The sequence below is a fragment of the Pseudophryne corroboree genome, chromosome 2 (assembly GCF_028390025.1).
Source record: "Pseudophryne corroboree isolate aPseCor3 chromosome 2, aPseCor3.hap2, whole genome shotgun sequence".
NCBI classification, from domain to species: domain Eukaryota; kingdom Metazoa; phylum Chordata; class Amphibia; order Anura; family Myobatrachidae; genus Pseudophryne; species Pseudophryne corroboree.
In genome coordinates, this window is record NC_086445.1 from 702,962,021 (window position 1) to 702,980,409 (window position 18,389).

At 45.9% G+C, this 18,389-nt stretch overlaps 1 protein-coding gene across 7 annotated transcripts in view; it reads left to right on the plus strand.

Moving 5' to 3' along the window:
* Window positions 1-18,389, plus strand: part of LOC135045518 (complement receptor type 1-like) — a 537,897-nt gene that overhangs the window by 94,134 nt on the left and 425,374 nt on the right. For 6 of the 7 annotated variants that reach the window (XM_063955306.1, XM_063955305.1, XM_063955309.1 and 3 more), the window contains exon 3: window positions 13,855-13,932. The exons of the other annotated variant lie outside the window; for it this stretch is intronic. In XM_063955306.1, the coding sequence (XP_063811376.1) occupies window positions 13,855-13,932 (78 nt within the window). The remainder of the gene's footprint in view (window positions 1-13,854; window positions 13,933-18,389) is intronic. 7 annotated transcript variants of the gene reach the window in all.

The following is an 18,389-nucleotide window of genomic DNA, read 5'->3' on the forward strand; positions in this document are numbered from 1 at the left end:
CCCCTGGCATACGATCTCCAGATCCTCCTTGGACATTCCGCTGAATTCCGCCATCTTGTGCGTTCTCCTGCGCTGCAGTTACTCCTCTCCTGAGTAACTCGGCTTCTCCAATCGGGTGATGAAAAGCCGCCTGGAAATATCCCACCACTATGCCACCAATTTCTGTGACAGGACGATACCGTACGGAAGCACTCGCAGCTTCCGCGTCCCGTTGACTGCACACAGAATGGAAGGTCAAGCCGCACGAGGCCTGACCACATAGGGGATTCCCGCTTACCGTCAGTAACCGCCTGTTACTGACTCCACCCACTGCGCTGTGGGCGGGTTCTCGCTGCCACCACCAAACTCCTAACCTGCCGTGGCGTTTGGAACCACGGTTCTGCTCTGTATGTGCCGACGCACTGCTTTACCACACCTGTGTGGTGTCGACGAATCCCCACTAGCCACTTGCTAGGCCTCTACCGGTAGCTGGCGGAAGGCGGAGCTTGGAGACGTCAGGTGCTTCCCTGGACAGCCGGAGAACGGGGCTAGGTTTGGCCTAACCCTGTTGGTCACAAGATGAAGCAGTCTTCTTGAGGCAAAGGTGTTTATTGCTCAAAATAACCTTTAAAAAGGCTCCTCCCTATTGCTAGGGGCAACAGCATACAATTAAGATGTTTCAGCAGAAGAAGATGTTACAATACACAATCCTATGGGCCAACTGCCCTCCTTTTATCCCTCTCCAAGACCCCTTACCACAGGGGGTAAGCCCGCCCTGTGGTGTACAACCAATCAATGTTTACCCATGAGCTGTGCATGCTCTGGTCTCATGCACACACAACATTGTCCCCAATGGACAGTGGGGAGTGGTCGGTCTCCTTTGTCTCTCCCATCTGGGAGAGCAGGCTACTCCCACGGTGCCGTTCAGTCTGGCTGGGGGGAGGTTTTCCCTCCTAAACTGACTTCCAGAAACCTGCCCGGGACCCCTTCTCACTGCCTGCAGCCTGGATTTGGGCTCCAGAGCTGGGCAGCCTGGCTCCCCGGTCCAGGTCTCTGGTCCACTACGGCTGATCTCCATGGAGCTCCAAGAAACCACTCAGCTTGTCTTATAGCTAAGCTGATTCTTTTTCTCCCTGTCCCCATTGGAACTGTGAGGCTGGATGGGAAAGCATTCCGTTTTTAGGGAAAAGGTCTGGGAGAATCCATCAGCCTGCACAGCTATGGATTCCCCCCTCCTGGGACACACAATCAAGTAAGTGCATTTTATCTTTAAATACATTACATTTTAAAATCACACTGTACATTTCCCCCTTTTAAATATACTCTGAGCCTGTGCCCTGCACAGACTCTACATACTCAGGCACTGCAGTGCCTTCCCTAGCCCTGCAGCCTGGCTGCGAGGGCTCTCTGTGTGCTGGAGGTATGGGGCTGGCTTCCCCCATCCTCCAGCCTGCTTTTCTGCCTCTGGGGTTCCAGGGAGCTGGCTCTCCCTGTCCCCCCAGGGTGGCACTAATCAGTGGCCTCGCCGCACGCAGCGGCGCACCCCCCTGTACCGAAGTCCGGCGGACCGGGACACTTGTCCCGGCCGCCGTGACCCTGGCTTGTTTCAGCGCTGAGGCGCCGGGAGCGTAGCTCCCGGACCCCAGCGCTCACCATCCTGCTGGCCCGCCTAATGTGCCCACGCCGCTAGGGAGCCGGCTAGCCCGGTCCCCCCTGAGCGGCGCCTGTCTTGTGGCCTCGCTGCAGCGTCCGGCGGGGAGCCGGGCTGCAGCGCACCCCCCTCGCCGACTAGCAGCCCGGGACGTCCGTCCCGGCTGCTGCGGCTGGCCACCCGTGCTGGGCTGAGGCGCTGGGAGCAGAGCTCCCGGCCCCCAGCGGCGGCTCTCACAGAGAGCACTGCAGCGGGAGCCGAGCTCCCAGCCGCAGCGCTCACCCTTCTCCCCGGCGCGCACACTCCAGTGCGCCCGGGGCTACACTGACCGCTGCCGGGAGCGGAGCTCCCGGACTCCGGCGGTCAGCGGCTGCCTCCTCTCCCTCGGCGCGCACACTCTGCTGAGCGCGCCGGGGGCTGTCCTCCCTGCCGTGGTCTCCGGAGGGGTCCGGGACCACGGCACATATTAAAAAAAATACATTTTTATACATTTACACATCACGGCGCCTAGCGCCCAACATAATTCAAATTTGGCGCCAAGCGCCCCTTTGTCTCTGCAAATGGCGCCGGGCACTAGGGATTAACCCCTTCAGTGCCAGGGCGGCCATTTGCCTCGTGGCTGGGGCTCTCCGGCCACACAAGGCGACCCACAGGTCTGGGCATATGGGTTGCAGCCTGACTGTCCGTCGCTTAAAAGTGTTGATGTTTTTTTTACGGCACTGGGCATGTTGTATGATGACCCTGACAAGACGGCCTCAGCCGAGGCTCAGATTTCGATCCTTAAGCAAGGGCGAAGGCCAGTTGAGGTTTACTGTGCGGAGTTTCGGAGGTTGGCCCATGATACCCAGTGGAATGACCCAGCCCTGAGACACCAGTACCGAAGAGGTCTTTCTAACCAGATAAAGGACCAACTGGTACAATATCCCTTGCCTGATAGCTTGGATCAGCTCATGCAGTTATCCATCCGGGTGGATAGACGGCTGAGAGAGCGTAGGCTTGAAAGGGAGACTGAGATTTCCTTCCTTCCCAAGGGAACCTCAGACTCTGAGGATTTTTCTGAGGAGCCTATGCAGATTGGGGCTACCCGCCTCTCCTCGCGTGAGAAGACGCGGAGGAGACAGCAGGGGTTGTGTTTGTACTGTGGGAATAAAGGTCATGTGGTAGTATCATGCCCAGAAAAGCCGGAAAACTTCAGGGCCTGAGGGTGATGGGAAATATCCTGTCAGGCCAGAAGTCAGAATTTCCCAAGAAGACTTTTATCATTCCGGTGACCTTGAAGATCCTCGGTCAAACTGTCAAGACTGAGGCCTTTGTGGACAGTGGGGCCGACGGGGTTTTTATGGACCGCCAATTCGCCCTAAAACACTCTGTTCCCTTAGTACCCTTGGCATCGGAAATTGAGATTTGTGGGTTAAACGGGGAACCATTATCCCAAGGTAAAATTACCTCTTGCACTAGCCAGATTTCTTTGTTTATTGGAGCCACACACTCTGAAAAATTGTCCTTTTATGTGACTGTCTGTACTTTTGCCCCATTGGTGTTGGGGTTACCCTGGTTAAGGGCCCACAATCCTCAATTTGACTGGGTCTCTGGGGAGATTCTTAGTTGGGGTACTGATTGTTTCAGGAGTTGCTTGAGCCTTCCAGTCAGGCTCTCGCAGCTAAGTTTGCCAGGATTGCCAGGGTGTTATGCAGATTTTGCGGACGTGTTCTCCAAAAAAGTTGCAGAGGTACTACCTCCCCATCGCCCCTATGACTGTGCCATTGATTTGTTGCCAAATGCTAAGCTTCCCAAGAGCAGGTTGTACTCCCTGTCACGTCCTGAGACTCAGGCTATGGCAGAGTACATTCAGGAGAACTTGGCTAAGGGATTTATCAGACCTTCACAGTCTCCAGTTGGGTCGGGGTTCTTCTTCGTGGGTAAAAAGGACGGTTCGTTGCGACCCTGCATCGACTTCAGGGAATTGAACCGTATCACGATTAAAAACTCATACCCACTGCCTCTCATTTCGGTCTTGTTTGACCAGCTTCGTACTGCCACCATTTTTTCTAAGATTGACCTACGCGGTGCGTACAATCTAATCCGAATAAGAGAGGGGGATGAATGGAAGACTGCCTTTAATACCCACTCAGGGCATTATGAATATTTGGTGATGCCTTTTGGGCTCTGTAATGCCCCGGCAGTCTTCCAGGATTTCATGAATGATGTGCTCAGGGAATATTTGGATAGATTCTTAGTTGTATACTTAGATGACATCCTAATCTTCTCCCATTCCCTGGAGGAACATCGGAAGCATGTACGCTTAGTCCTCCAGAAACTCAGAGACCACCGGCTTGGGGCGAAGCTGGAGAAGTGCGAATTTGAAGTTCAGCAAATCGCATTTCTAGGATATATTATCTCCCCAGAAGGTTTCCAAATGGAGGGTTCCAAGGTACAGGCAGTCCTGGATTGGGTGCAGCCCACTAGTTTGAAGGCGCTTCAGCGTTTCCTGGGCTTTGCGAATTTTTATAGACGATTTATCGCTGGATTTTCGTCTATAGTGGCGCCCTTGGTGGCACTCACTAAGAAAGGGGCGGATGTTGCTCACTGGTCTTGTGAGGCTAAAGCGGCTTTTGCCCGTCTCAAAAGGGCATTTGTTTCGGCCAAGGTGCTGCGACACCCAGATCCAGAGCGTCCTTTTGTGGTGGAGGTGGATGCCTCTGAGATGGGTATTGGGGCAGTGCTTTCTCAGATGGGAGTGTCTGATAATCGCCTTCATCCCTGTGCTTACTTTTCCCGTAAATTTTCGCCTGCCGAGATGAATTATGGCGTGGGTAACCGGGAATTGTTGGCTATTAAGGATGCACTCGAGGAGTGGAGACACTGGCTTGAGGGGGCTAAGTTTGTGGTCTCAATTCTCACTGACCATAAGAATCTGGCATATTTAGAGTCAGCGAAGCGTCTCAATGCCAGGCAGGCACGATGGGCTTTGTTTTTTGCTCGCTTTAATTTTTTGATAACATATCGCCCTGGGTCAAAAAACATCAAGGCTGATGCGCTCTCGCGGAGTTTTGCTCCAATCCAGGAGACCACCGAGGAGCCGTTGCCCATTGTTTCCCCATCATGTATTAAAGTGGGCATTACCCAGGACCTCTTATCATTAGTCCTTAGAGCACAGGAGCAGGCTCCTCCAGACCTTCCGGTAGGTCTTTTGTTTGTGCCTCCTAGGTTAAGACAGCGAGTGTTCCTGGAATTCCATGCCAAGAAGTCGGCAGGTCACCCGGGTATTGCCAGAACTCGGGAGTTGCTATCTAGGGCGGTGTGGTGGCCCTCGGTGGCTAAGGATGTGGATCAGTGGGTTCGGGCATGTGACATCTGTGCCCGAAATAAGACTCCTAGAGGGGTTCCTGTTGGCCCATTACATCCACTCTCTATCCCATCTAAGCCATGGACCCACATTTCAATGGATTTTGTGGTGGACTTGCCCAAATCCTCGGGGATGACAGCCATCTGGGTTGTCGTTGACAGGTTTTCGAAGATGGCGCACTTCGTTCCACTGGTTGGGCTGCCATCAGCCAGACGCCTGTCTGAATTATTTATGCTGCATGTTGTGCGTCTCCACGGGTTGCCACTTGATGTGGTCTCTGACCGCGGATCCCAGTTTGTGGCCAAATTCTGGAGGGCATTTTGTTCCGATCTCCAGATTTCTGTCAGCTTGTCGTCAGGCTACCATCCGCAGTCTAATGGGCAGACTGAAAGGGTGAACCAGTCCTTGGAGCAGTTCCTCAGGTGTTATGTCTCCAAGTGTCAGACTGACTGGGTTGCTCATCTGTCCATGGCGGAGTTTGCCTATAACAACGCGGCTCACTCTGCTACAGGGATCTCTCCCTTCCTTTGTGTGTATGGGCATCATCCTAAGGCCAATTCTTTTGACCCCCTGGACTCCACACCTGGTGGTTCCTCTGTGGTTTCGGTCCTTAGAGGTATTTGGCGGAAAGTGAAGAAAGCCCTTGTGTCTGTGTCATTAGTGACCAAAAGGGTTTTTGATAAGCGGAAAAGACCCTGCAGCTTCAAATTAGGAGACTTCGTCTGGTTGTCTACCAAGAATTTGAAGTTGAGACAGCCATCTCATAAGTTAGGGCCCCGGTTCATCGGCCCTTATAAGATCACCAGGGTTATCAATCCGGTGGCATTTCAGTTAGATCTGCCCCGTTCTTTGGGTATCAATAAAACATTTCATTGTTCCCTTTTAAAACGGGCGATTAGTAATCCTTCTTCCAGTGGAAGACCTTCCCCTCTTCTGATACGTGGCCAGAGGGAGTTTGTTGTTGAAAGGATTCTTGACTCCAAGGTGGTTCGGGGTCGGCTGTCATTTTTGGTGCACTGGAAGGGGTATGGCCCGGAGGAGCGGTCGTGGGTGCGCAGTTGTGATCTTCATGCCCCTAGACTGATACGCTCTTTCTTCTCGCAGTTCCCCGATAAACCCGGTGGTAGGGGTTCTTTGACCCCTCGTCAGAGGGGGGGTACTGTTAGGGTCTCCTGCCCTGTGCTGCCACGTCGTCATGGCAACCGGGAGACAAGTGCTAGTGGAGTAACCTGAGCGCAGCTGATACTCCGGTTCGGGTCTTTTGCTGTGCAGTGGTTATAGGCTCTGTGCACGGCAGGGGATCCGGTGCTGGTTTTTGTGCTCACAGTCTGTGAGGTCTGAGTGGGGCGTGGACAGCACCTGCTTTATAAGGCCTCTTTTCAGGGTAAGCAGATGCTGCTGAATCTCTGTTGGTTAGTCAGTTCATGAAAGTTAGCCAGTACTGTGTAGCTTTGTATTTGTTTGTTGCTTACTGCAAATAGGCCTGGGGATTTGGTATTACACTCTGCCAATCCAGACCTAGCAGTAAGACTGGAGTCAGTCGTTTAGCTTGCTGGGGTTCTGTTATTACTCTGTGAACTTAGCAAGTTTGCGGCTGTATTCTAACACTTGCCTGTCTAATCCTGTCTCACTGTGCTAGGTGTCAGGGGTCAGTTTAGTGGCAGTAAGCTTAAACCTGTGCACTGCAAGTGAGAATCAGGATTGTGGAGGCTCTCCTTGTGTCTATCATTCCATCTCTGACCAAGGAGTTTACTGCCACACCCGTTGGTAACCCTTTAGGGTTTTGCTGTTGCCCTTAGCAACAGCATTTCGGGTTCTCTACGTATTAAAACACAACATCTTGCTTTTTACATCTGAGCAGTCCTAATACAAGGGAGATACCCAGTTCCTTAGCCTCTGGGCTTCTCTGTTCACTGTGTGTGTATTTTGTTACCCTATCACCTTCTGTGTACGTTATGTCATATTCCCCAGTTTGTCTGTGAGTCCATTTGTTTTGCATAACAGTTCAAACACCAGTACATTCCTGCAGACACTGGAGTGCATAACAGTTCTGACACTAGTACTTTCCTGCAGGCACTGGTGTGCATAACAACATCCCCCAATATTGGGTCCTGCTTCTCTTCAATAGTTCAGCTGAGTATCCCTTAGCGATAAATCTCTCGGATAAATCGTTTTGCTGCTCATCACAAACCACATTATCGGTGTAATTTCTCTTAAAGCGTATGTATTGGCTAAAGGGAATAGACTCCAACCAATTAGAGTGGTGTTGGCTTGTTATATCAGTAAAACTATTCGAAATGGTTGCTTTTTGGAAAGTCTGAGTTTTTATTTGGCCAATATCTACATATATATTAAGATCTAAAAAAAGATATATCCATTGTTCTAATATTAAAAGTTAATTTAATAGAAACATTGTTGGAATTTAATAAAGTTGAAAAGCCATTTAATTCCTGCAAGTCACCTCTCCATATAAAAAGTATATAGTCTATAAAACATTGCCAGGACACCAGGCTCATCCCCAGCTCCTCTCCACCAAATATCACTTGTTCCTCCCAGTGGGCCATAAATAGATTGGCATAGCTGGGGGCGAACCTGGTGCCCATAGTAGTACCATCAAATATAAAATATGGTGCCCGTAGTAGTACCATCAAATACATCAAATATAAAATAATTATTCTCTAAAATCAAAGAAATACTTTCTAAAATAAAATTCTTCAATTCTACCCCTAAAGTGTCCAGATTTAAAAAGTAAGATACCGCAGCCAAACCTTTTTCTTTCTCAATAATAGTATACAGTGTGCCTACATCGGCACTAGATAGATGGTGACCTTCATGCCAATCATAATTAGAACGTTTCCATAATACATCACTGGTATCTTTCAAATATGCTTTCATGTTCTGTACTAAGGGTTGGAGATAAAAATCTACAAAAGCAGATAGATTGCTAGTAACACTATTGCAACCCGAGATCATTGGATGTCCCGGGGGGGGGGGGGGGTGGAGGGGGTCCTTATGAATCTTAGGGAGGACATATATCATGGGTACTGATGGATCTTTTATATTGAGATAAGTCTGAGTTATTACCTTTTGATTCAATGCTCTAGTATTAAGTTCTTTAAATTCCTTGATAATTCTTACTGTTGGATCACTTTTAAGTCTTTTGTATGTCTTATTATCACTCAATTGTTTATTAATTTCACCCATATATGCCTCCCTATCTATAAGGACTACCCCTCCACCCTTATCTGCAGGTTTTATAATTATCAATTCATCCTCTTTCAAAGACTTTAAAGCAATAAATTCCTTTTTACTTCGGTTAAGGTTCCCCTTCTCTTTATATTAATTGTTTTTTGTATTTCCCTCTGTTACGACTTTATTAAAGACATCAACACAGCTTCCCTTACAATGTGTGGGATAAAACGTTGAAGGGGCTCTAAAACCTGTACCAGAACATTGCGGTTCCAGTGAGGTAGTCACCTTTTCCTTCTCCTTATTGAGGAAAAAACGTTTTACCGTCAATTTCCGTGTGAATTTCTGCACAACAAGAACTAAGTAAAAAAATTGTTGGTTGATATGAAGGGGCAAACTTCAATCCTTTTTGTAATAAAGCATGCCACATTGCAGCAAAGATGAGCATGACTACATCTGTACATTTTTAGATGGAAATATTAAGAGAGTTATATAACTGTAAACTAATCAAATGGTGAATATGAATGTGCAACCCTAACCAACATGAACCACACATGTGGGATTAATGTTTATACAGTATTTATAATTGATATTTTTTATGACTATTATTTTAATGCTTATGGTATAACCATGCACTAATTTATGTCAACTTTGAATAACACCACCACTATGTATACAAAAAGTTAATTTACAAATCGCTCTCCGTCACTACCTATGTGATGTTTCTAAGTTATCCTAATGCTGGATTAGGTTACCGTGGTTTTCCCAGAGAAATATGCAAAACATTATGATATTATTGGTAACAGCCATTGTTGTATTACAAATTATTTGATTGGGTGATACAATTGACAATCATCACCAGCTTTTGCCATTGGCGGATTTTAGACACATAAGAATGGAAAGTGGGGAGCAACTTTACTGACACGTTATGTAACAACTATAGGGGGGTACACACTAAAGAGATGTGTGCTGAGCGATCAATCACAGACCACTCAGCACACACTCAGCACACATCTTAAGGATTACAGATGCAAACTCAGATAGGTTCTGAAACCTATATGGTTGTAGTGATATTTTGTTTGAGAGAGAGTTGGAGTTTTTTACAATATAGAAATTTGACTACCTACTATTTATTGAATACCATTAAGGCTATTCAATTAGCTGCTGGGTTTATCCTGCATCTAATTGCAGAGCGGAGAAATGCTATTTAATGAAATAGCGATTTTCCTGCACTTAAAATTGGGATGCAGATGTGGCAACACACTGATTTCGTATAAACCCGATTTTGTCATTTTCCTGTGGACTTTACAGTCCGATTTCAGGGAGTCATGCGCTGGGCAATTCCCACTAATGGGATTGCTATTGCAGGGCAATTAACCATGAAGTAAACCCCGCAGCTAATTGATTATCTCCCCATGTGCCACTTGCATACCTCCCAACAGTCACTGGAGGCAAATGGGGACCCTCAGCGGGCAAAGCTGCGTGGTGCCGAAAAGGGGGCATGACCTGTGGAAAAGGAAGCGTGGCTTCACGGAGATGCTGTGATCGCAGGCCATGCCCTTCCATTTTAGTCACAATGAGAGCATGGCCAGCGCTCTGTCCTTACCACAGAGGTATGTCCCTCTCTTTGGATGCATATAGGTTTTTTATTTTTTTACAAGCAGATTCTGCTGATTAAATTGATATGCGGCATGCCTATATTGTGTGTATGACTGCGGCTGTTTCTGCATATGAAATTCTACATTACAGAGTATTCCTGGAAATCACTGTAACGTAGCATTTCGTATGCAGATACAGTCACAGTCGCACACAGGATATAGGCATGCCGACTATCCAGTAGCGGATCTTGCTACGGGCAAGCAGTAATTTTGCCCGGGCGCCGCCTTCTGGAGGGCGCCGCTGCCATCTGGAGGGCGCCGCCGCCGTGGCAAGATCCGCTACTGGTGCTGGTGCTGTGCTGTATGTTGCTGTGCAGTGCGCGATGAAGTCATCGCGCACAGCACTGCATTGTGGGAGCGGCACATAGACGCTAGAGGTCATATTTGACCTCTAGTGTCTATGCGGTGCTATGGGAGAGACGTCATAACGTCTCTCACATAGATCCGAGGAGCGTCGCCAGCAGCCGGAGACGGAGAGCAGCAGTGGTCAGGAAGCAGGAGCAGGGATTGTGAGTATTCATTTATTTATTTATTTATTTATTTATTTTTCTACTGTATGGGGGGGAACAGTATTTGGGGCAATTCTACAGGGGGCACAGTACTGGGGGCAATTCTACAGGGGGTACAGTACTGGGGGCAATTCTACAGGGAGCACAGTACTGGGGACAATACTACTGTGGGCACAGCTACAAGGGGCATAACTGACCATGCCCCTTCTCCATGAAGCCACGCCCCTATTTTTCCGCCAGGGGCGCCGCAAGGTCTAGATCCGGCCCTGCGGATATTATTTTATTCAGCAGAAGCTGCTTTGTGCATCCTAGTCACATAGCAATGCAACTAAGACGCATTTTCATAAAAAGAAGGCACCCAACATTAGCAGAGCTGCCAGCTGACTCTTGCCAGGCATCTCCTCTCTATTGAGGCAAGATGTATGAGGACACATCTGTATCCAAGCAGAGGTAGTAGTACAGTGTTAGCGGCCATGTGAGTGCTGTGTGTGAGTCGGTTGGTTGTGCAATGGTGATCAGGGGCATTATATGTGTCATTATGTGTATAAGGGCATTAATGTGCGGCATATGTGTAAGGGTCATTATGTGTATAAGGACATTAATAAAGGTTGGCATAATGTGTAAGGACATTAATAATGTGTGCCAGGGGCATTTTCTGTGTGGTATTATGTGTGTTAATGCATTACTAATGTGTGGCATTATGTGTATAAGGTGCTCTACTGTGTGGTGTAACGTATAGAAAGGGGACTACTGTGTGGTCTAATGTGAATAAAAAGCAATATGATGTGGTGTAATGTGAATAAGGAGCAATTCAGTGTGATATAATATGAATAAGGGGCACTACTGTGAGGAGTAACGTACAGTGTCGGACTGGGGCATGAGGGGCCCACTGGGGGAATGCAGTGGTAGGGGCCCTTGTTTAGGAGTGTGGCCAGTATGCAGAATGGGTGTGACCTGCCACCTTTTGGGTTTGACTAACCATTAGAGAGTGCAACATCTGGACCCTGTCATAAATATATACAGAAAATTCAGCTGCTGTATGCATGATAATGTACCAGAGTAATAACAGATTAATAACAGCAATGCACTGTAGAAAATACACCATAGTCCAGTATAAGGTAACATATTTATAATGAATAATTCAAGTACACAGTCTGGAACCTGTTCCTTAGAGCTGGAGGTGGGCCCCCAGGCAGTGAGGCCTACCGGTGGTTTCCCCTGTACCCCTGTGGGACAATCCAAGCCTTGTAACGTATATAAGGTAAAGTGGTACTACTGTGTGATGTAATATGAATTAGGGACACTATGGCACGATTAAATGTGAATAAAGTTTCAGTCCTGTGTGGCATAATTTGAATTGGGGATACTATTGTGTGGCCATGCCCCTTCTCAGCAAGAACACACCCCTTTTTGGGGTGTGCGCCAAATGTGCGCACTTTTTAAAATATAGGGGGTAGGAGCATCAAAATGAGGACTGCTATGGTTGAGGTGTGATGGTGCTGGGAAAGGGGGCAGGGTCAGAGGCGGAACTAGCGGTGGTACTAGGGAGCACCAGCCAAAATGTTGCCAAGGGCATCATATTGGTTAGGGCCGGCTCTGGGTAAAGGATATATTTTACATATGCTATATGTAATACTGACATTTCTTTAAGGTAAAACAATTATAAATATACTGTATAGCAATAGTATTTGAAAAGATGATAACATAATACACATGTGCACGCAAGTTGTCAATGGTTTTTGAGCATGTGTCTAAGGGAAGATGTACTAAGCTTTGGAGAGAGATGAAGTAGAGAGCATCTACTGCTTAGTGCAGAGCAGCGAGTTACAGGAGCCTCCCAACAGCCCCTTCCCCCCATGCGGACTCTGCGGCCCGCAGGAGCGACAGCGGGACAGTCACATAAAAATGGAACTGTCCCGCAAAAATCGACAGTTGGGAGGTATGCACCTGGGTCCATAAATAAGTATAACATAAATCACTTATATAGAATATTTGCCATAAAATTATACACCATATAGGACATTTGTCCAGGAACATTTAATGAATACAGAGTAATAACAACACAATAAATTCTACATAATAGTGTCTCTAACAAAGAGTTCGGCCGGCTTCCAAGATTTTCTTTATGAGAGCACTAGTACATAGTATTGCATCACTTAACAACAGCTAGGGATGGCCATCAACAATTATAAACCATTGATTGTTTGTCTCTGATGGTCATTGTTTTTAGTGGAGATCCAATGGATCGCTGCCAGAGAGCGAGCCAATGTTTTGACATCCACTGGCATAGGGCATATTCCGCCCATGCATATGAGTCAACCTGCTTCAACTCCTTTATATTACCACAGTGTTTATAATTTTCAACAGTAATTAATAAACCCTCTGTGCTCCATGTAGATCATCTCTCGCTGACTTGAATTTAGGAGAAGTGTCTTGTGTGAACTTCATCCCTCTTCCCCTTAATCTCATGGTTTTGGTTTGATTAACCATTACAGAATTGTGGCATTTGGAAAGACCTGCCAGATCAAACTAATGCACACTGAAAGTAAAAATTTATAACACATACCTCTGTGGTAAGGACAGAGTGAATTCACCAGGATTGTGATTGGAATCCATTCCAGGTCTTTCTAAGATCAGACCTGAACCACAGTTAGGCTGATTAGCAGCACCTGTTAGCTAGCTTTAAAAATGTGTCAGTGCAAAAGGATAATGCTACTGATGGTGGACTAGCTGCCAAGGTGATAGGCTGAGGGTATGGGCCATGGTAGCTGCCATTGGAGTTTTGTACCGGCTTTGCTAGAAGATTGTAAAACTGTGATGCTGTGGCCTGTATTCTGCTTGCTGAAAGTATCATTGTGCTGTCTGCATGTGTAAAGGCCCGTACACACTGGTCGATGTATCGGCCGTTCTCTTGAACGGCCGATACATCGCGGGACCGTCGGCCAGTGTGTACGGGCCCGTCGCTGTGTGTGTACGGGGCGGTCGTCCGACCGCCCGTACACATGCTGCGGCGGCCGGCGGTGATTGACAGGTGAACTGGGCGGGCGCGAGCGCCCGCCCGCCCAGTTCATGACGTCAGTCCCCCGACGGATCGGGCTGTGTGTATGCACAGCACACTTCCCGATCCGTACATAGATATATCTGCAGATCAATTGATCTGCAGATATATCTAATAGTGTGTACCCACCTTAAGAAATAAAGGACACTGGTGGTACTTTATTCGGAGCATGTGATCCTTTTCACACCTCCTAACTGTCACAATTTAAGTGGGACAGCTCTGTTTTGATTGATCTGGAAGATTGCAAGTCTTTCCTGTTCACTACATTGCACAGCAGTGCTAAATGGGTGACTGAATTCATATGCTCTAGTGACCTTTCGGGGGTAGAGAAGAGGACACACTAATGGTCCAGCACATTTGAAGCAATTTTCCATCTCTCTGGATGCATATAGGTTTTTTATTTGTCTTTTATACCAGAATTTTCTTCAGACTGATGAAATATCATCATTTTACATTTCATACAGCACAGGCATCTCTGGATGTAATGTTGATGAATTCTACTTCACCAGATCCCCTACTGGAAGACACAACACCAAGCATAGGTATGATGTAAAAATATTAACTGTTTCAATAATAAAAAAAAAAGTTAGTCATAGATTTTCAGTAGGTAAAGCATATATTTTACATATGCTATATGTAATACTGACATTTCTTTAATGTAAAACAATTATAAATATACCGTATAGCAATAGTATTTGTAAAGATGATTATATAATACACATGCACATGACCATTTGAGCTGCATGGGAACTGTAATGGGAGCAGGCCTGGATTGGCCATTGCCCGTTCCGGGGAACATCCCAGTGGGCCAAATAGTGTGTGGGGCCACCTGTCATATGCGGCACTGCCCCCCCCATCCGCGTCACCTGCGAACTGTTTAATTACTTAACTGAGTGCACTGCGCTGTGCTGCGCTGCATGCTCAGTACATCAGCCCACCCACCCATTAATCCCATCCCGCGGCACTCTGTGCTGGTCATATCGGCGCAGTGGAAGGTTGGCTCACTAGCCCTGGCCTCCCTACAGCATATATGTAGTGTGATATCAGGATGTGTGACATCACTGAGGCACCACCCCGGCACCCATGTGCGCCCTGAATGAAGCCCCAATCTGAAGGAAGCCGCAGAACAGTGAGGTGAGGAGAGTCCTGCTGGCTGCTGATGCACTGTTGTTACTATGATTTAGGCACTGACTCTTCCATACAAGTGGAAAAAGATTTGGGTGGGGTGTGTCGAAGTCAAAAATATTACATAGAGAGCACATACAGACCCCACACATATCAGTTGCTATGCTTGCAAATACGCGCAGCGAGCACAGCAATATATGGTAACACGCATTTACACAGACATGCCACAGAGATAGATTCGACACATATTTCATACAGCTCATAATTTGAACATATCAAGCGCCAGACATCATAATGTTTTAAATGTATTTAATGGAGTAACGACATGTATGTGTATCATTGGAACGAAGCAAGATAGACATGTCGTGTTTGGTATTGCAGTAACCAGATTAATGTGTAGATTAATTTGATGCTTGTTATTAAGTTGTAGCTCATTGCAACAAGTATATATGATTAAATGTATGAAAGCTAAAGTCACTCTTATTAGAACAATGGATTTCCTGGAAGACAGCATGATTGTAATCTGACCAGTGGCTATCTCCTGTAATTACACCATCAGGGCTGGACCTTGTTAGCATACGAACAGACCAGTGACTCATCATGAATGAGAAAGTTTCCTCCCTTAGACTAGTCTGTGCACTCCCCCAAACTACATAGTATATTGCTGAGAGACACACAGAAGTCTCTGTTCTTTTTCCCCTGGGTTCTGAGCGAGATGGAGTGTTGGTAATATTTTGCTTCTGTTAGCTGGAGTTGAGAGCTAAAGATGGAGGAACTGGAGCGTAGAAAGCATTGAGCAAAATATGGTAATTGTATCGCTGGACTGTAACTGTATGTATTTGATTTAGTTTGTATTAACTGCTTACTGTATAAATTGTAACCATGTAACTATATATATATATATATATATATATATACTGTACATTGTGATATATATTGAATACATATCCTTTTAATAACAAATATATACATCAATGAGCTTTGGAACTCAGATAATGTGTGGGTGTATTGTTTTCTCTTAAGGGATGTAGTGTTTACGACGTACAGCGCACTTTTATCGTATATGGTACTAAGATGCGCCTGGCATCTGCAGTATAAATTAGAGCGGGCATTTTAAATATTTGTTAGAAAGCAATTTGGTATTTACGGGTGTGTTCAAACTGAAATCTAAATTGCTGTGTAAAAATAAAGCAGCCAGTATTTACTCTGCACAGAAACAAAATAACCCACCCAAATCTAACTCTCTCTGCACAAGTTATATCTGCCCCACCTGCAGTGCACATGGTTTTGCCCATTAGAGAAAAATGTTGTTTTGCAATCAACCTTGATTTAGGCCCTTGTTAGGATATTCCTCATTCATATCAAATATAGGCTCTGCGCTCATAAAAAATGTTAAAAGAAATTAAATGAGCTCTGCGCTCATAAAAAGTGAGAAAATCAAAACACTATACTGTATATATATTTAATTAATAACTATAAAAATGCAGTAATTTACAAATGGAAAAGGAACAAAGTGCTTAATTGTAAATCTGTTGTGCTGCCTGGCATAGTCCAATTTATGCTGTATAGTCTACTCAAGTTGTAAACTGCACACTAATCCTGTACGCGTACAGATGTGTCCTAACACATCTTTGCTGAATAGGGCTGCATGGTGTGGCGTTGCAGTGATCGCAATGGGAGACTAAGAAGAGAGAAAAAGGAAAAATGGGGTAACAAGAGATGGGAAGGTGGGGAAAGAGGCAGAAAAAAATCTACACACACGCACGCACACTCATACCATAGTTAGCGGTCCAACAACTGAAAGGTCCAAAATACTAGCATATTACATTCATTTAGGATTTAGGACAGTGGAGCTCTAAAATTTAGAGTTTAAAATGAAAGAAAAAAGTGATACTCGGTCTGCTCCTTATGCGCACACATTAGAAAATTGCAAGTGATCTTAATGCAAGAAAAGTTCTTCATACCGAAACCCTCCAAATGCATGTCATTGGCATATGGAGAAAACACAGAGAAAGACAGGAGGGCACACAATGTATAGCAAGTTCCTCAATAACCTTTTTTTCCCCAAGGTGTGTATTAAGGAAATATTTTTGAAGTGAAATGGGCACAATCACCATATGGATTGCATGAAAGATTATCTAGATAGATACATACCAAAACTCACTAAAAAATAAGAAAATATTTCTTTATCATGGTATGTTTACACTTAACATCAAGACACACTGGGACAGATGTTATGACTCCCACGTTCGGTGGCCGTGCGGGATGCTAGCCGTACTCGGACGTCATTACATCCGGCCCAATGTCTTGATGGCATCAGATGCCTTGAAAAAGAGACAGTATGTCTCAAAACGCGTTGGCCAGAGCGAGTACTAACCTGTGGTGGTCCACGTCAGCATCCAGGGAGGAGAAACCAGGATGTGAAAGTTGAAGCTATTCCTATTAAAAGTACGTGTACACCCGAGACCCTTCCAGTACCTCAAAGATACCACTATATACCTTCCCTCCCCAAAATCTGAGTGAGTGGGGTACCCTTACTATTGGCTGTCTTGATGTTAAGTGTAAAGATACCTTGATAAGAAATATACTTTCCTATTTTAAGCAAGTTTTGGTACACATCTATCTTTATAATCATTCATGGATCCTCCTATCCGATGACGGTCCTCATTTCACTTCAATGATATCTCCCTAATACATACCAGGAGAAAAAAGTTATTGAAGAATTTACTACACATTGTGTGCCCTGCTGTCTTTCTTATTGTTTTCTCCAAGTGACAATGAAATATATTTGAAGAATTTTCGGTGTGAGAGGAGGAGGAGAAAGAGGATTATCTAGATAAACCTTTATATATCCCAAAAAGGAACGTACAGTCTAAGTATACCAGAGGGCCTGTATTGTAATGTAATGTATTGTTCTCCCATTAGGAAAGTCTTTGTGGGGATTCCCACATCCCCATGTTGCAGATTTAAGATTTGAGACATCAAAGGTAGCGCCGTACTTCAACACCACTCAAATCTTTTACCAGATATTGTTATGGGCTCAGGCACACAGACACAAAATATACTAGGATGGCCAGAGCAGCAGAGCCGGCCTTAGGCATAGGCAAACTAGGCAAATGCCTAGGGCATTTGGTATGCTTAGGGGCACCAGCAGCTTCTGCTGATTAAAATGATATGCAGCATGCCTATATTCTGTGTGTGACTGCGGTTGTATCTGCATACGAAATGCTACGTTGCAGTATATTCCTGGAAATCACGGTAATGTAGCATTTCGTATGCAGATATAGCCACAGTCGCACACAGAATATAGGCATGCCACATATCATTTTAATCAGCAGAAGCTGCTTGTGCATCCTAGCCACATAGTAATGCAAATAATATGATGCATTTTCATAAACAAAAGGCACCCGACGTTAGCAGAGCTGCCAGCTGACTCATGCCAGGCATCTCCTGCAGCACTAGCGGCGGTGCTAGGGGGCACCAGTCAAAATCTTGCCTAGGGCATCATATTGGTTAAGGCCGGCTCTGCAGAGCAGTGTACAGATGCTATTTCAAGCACATGTGTAGTGCAGACTGCCATACAGCACAGAGTGTTTCCAGTTCAGTGTGTCAGCACAAAAGCTAGTCAGTACACATGAGCTGCATGGAAACCGAGTGAAGACAGCACATAGTGTTTCCGGCACAGTGTGCCAGTACAGAGACTGATTGGTGTACAGAAGCTGTATAGTTATGTCTGTAAAAAGCATGAATACAGGAGCTACAACTTGGACGTTTGCTATGCAAAAGCAATTGAAGTGTTAAAGATTGTGGCAGGTCACTATACTGTAGAACCAGATGCAGATTCAGGCCCAGATGATGTAGAGAGATTCATGGG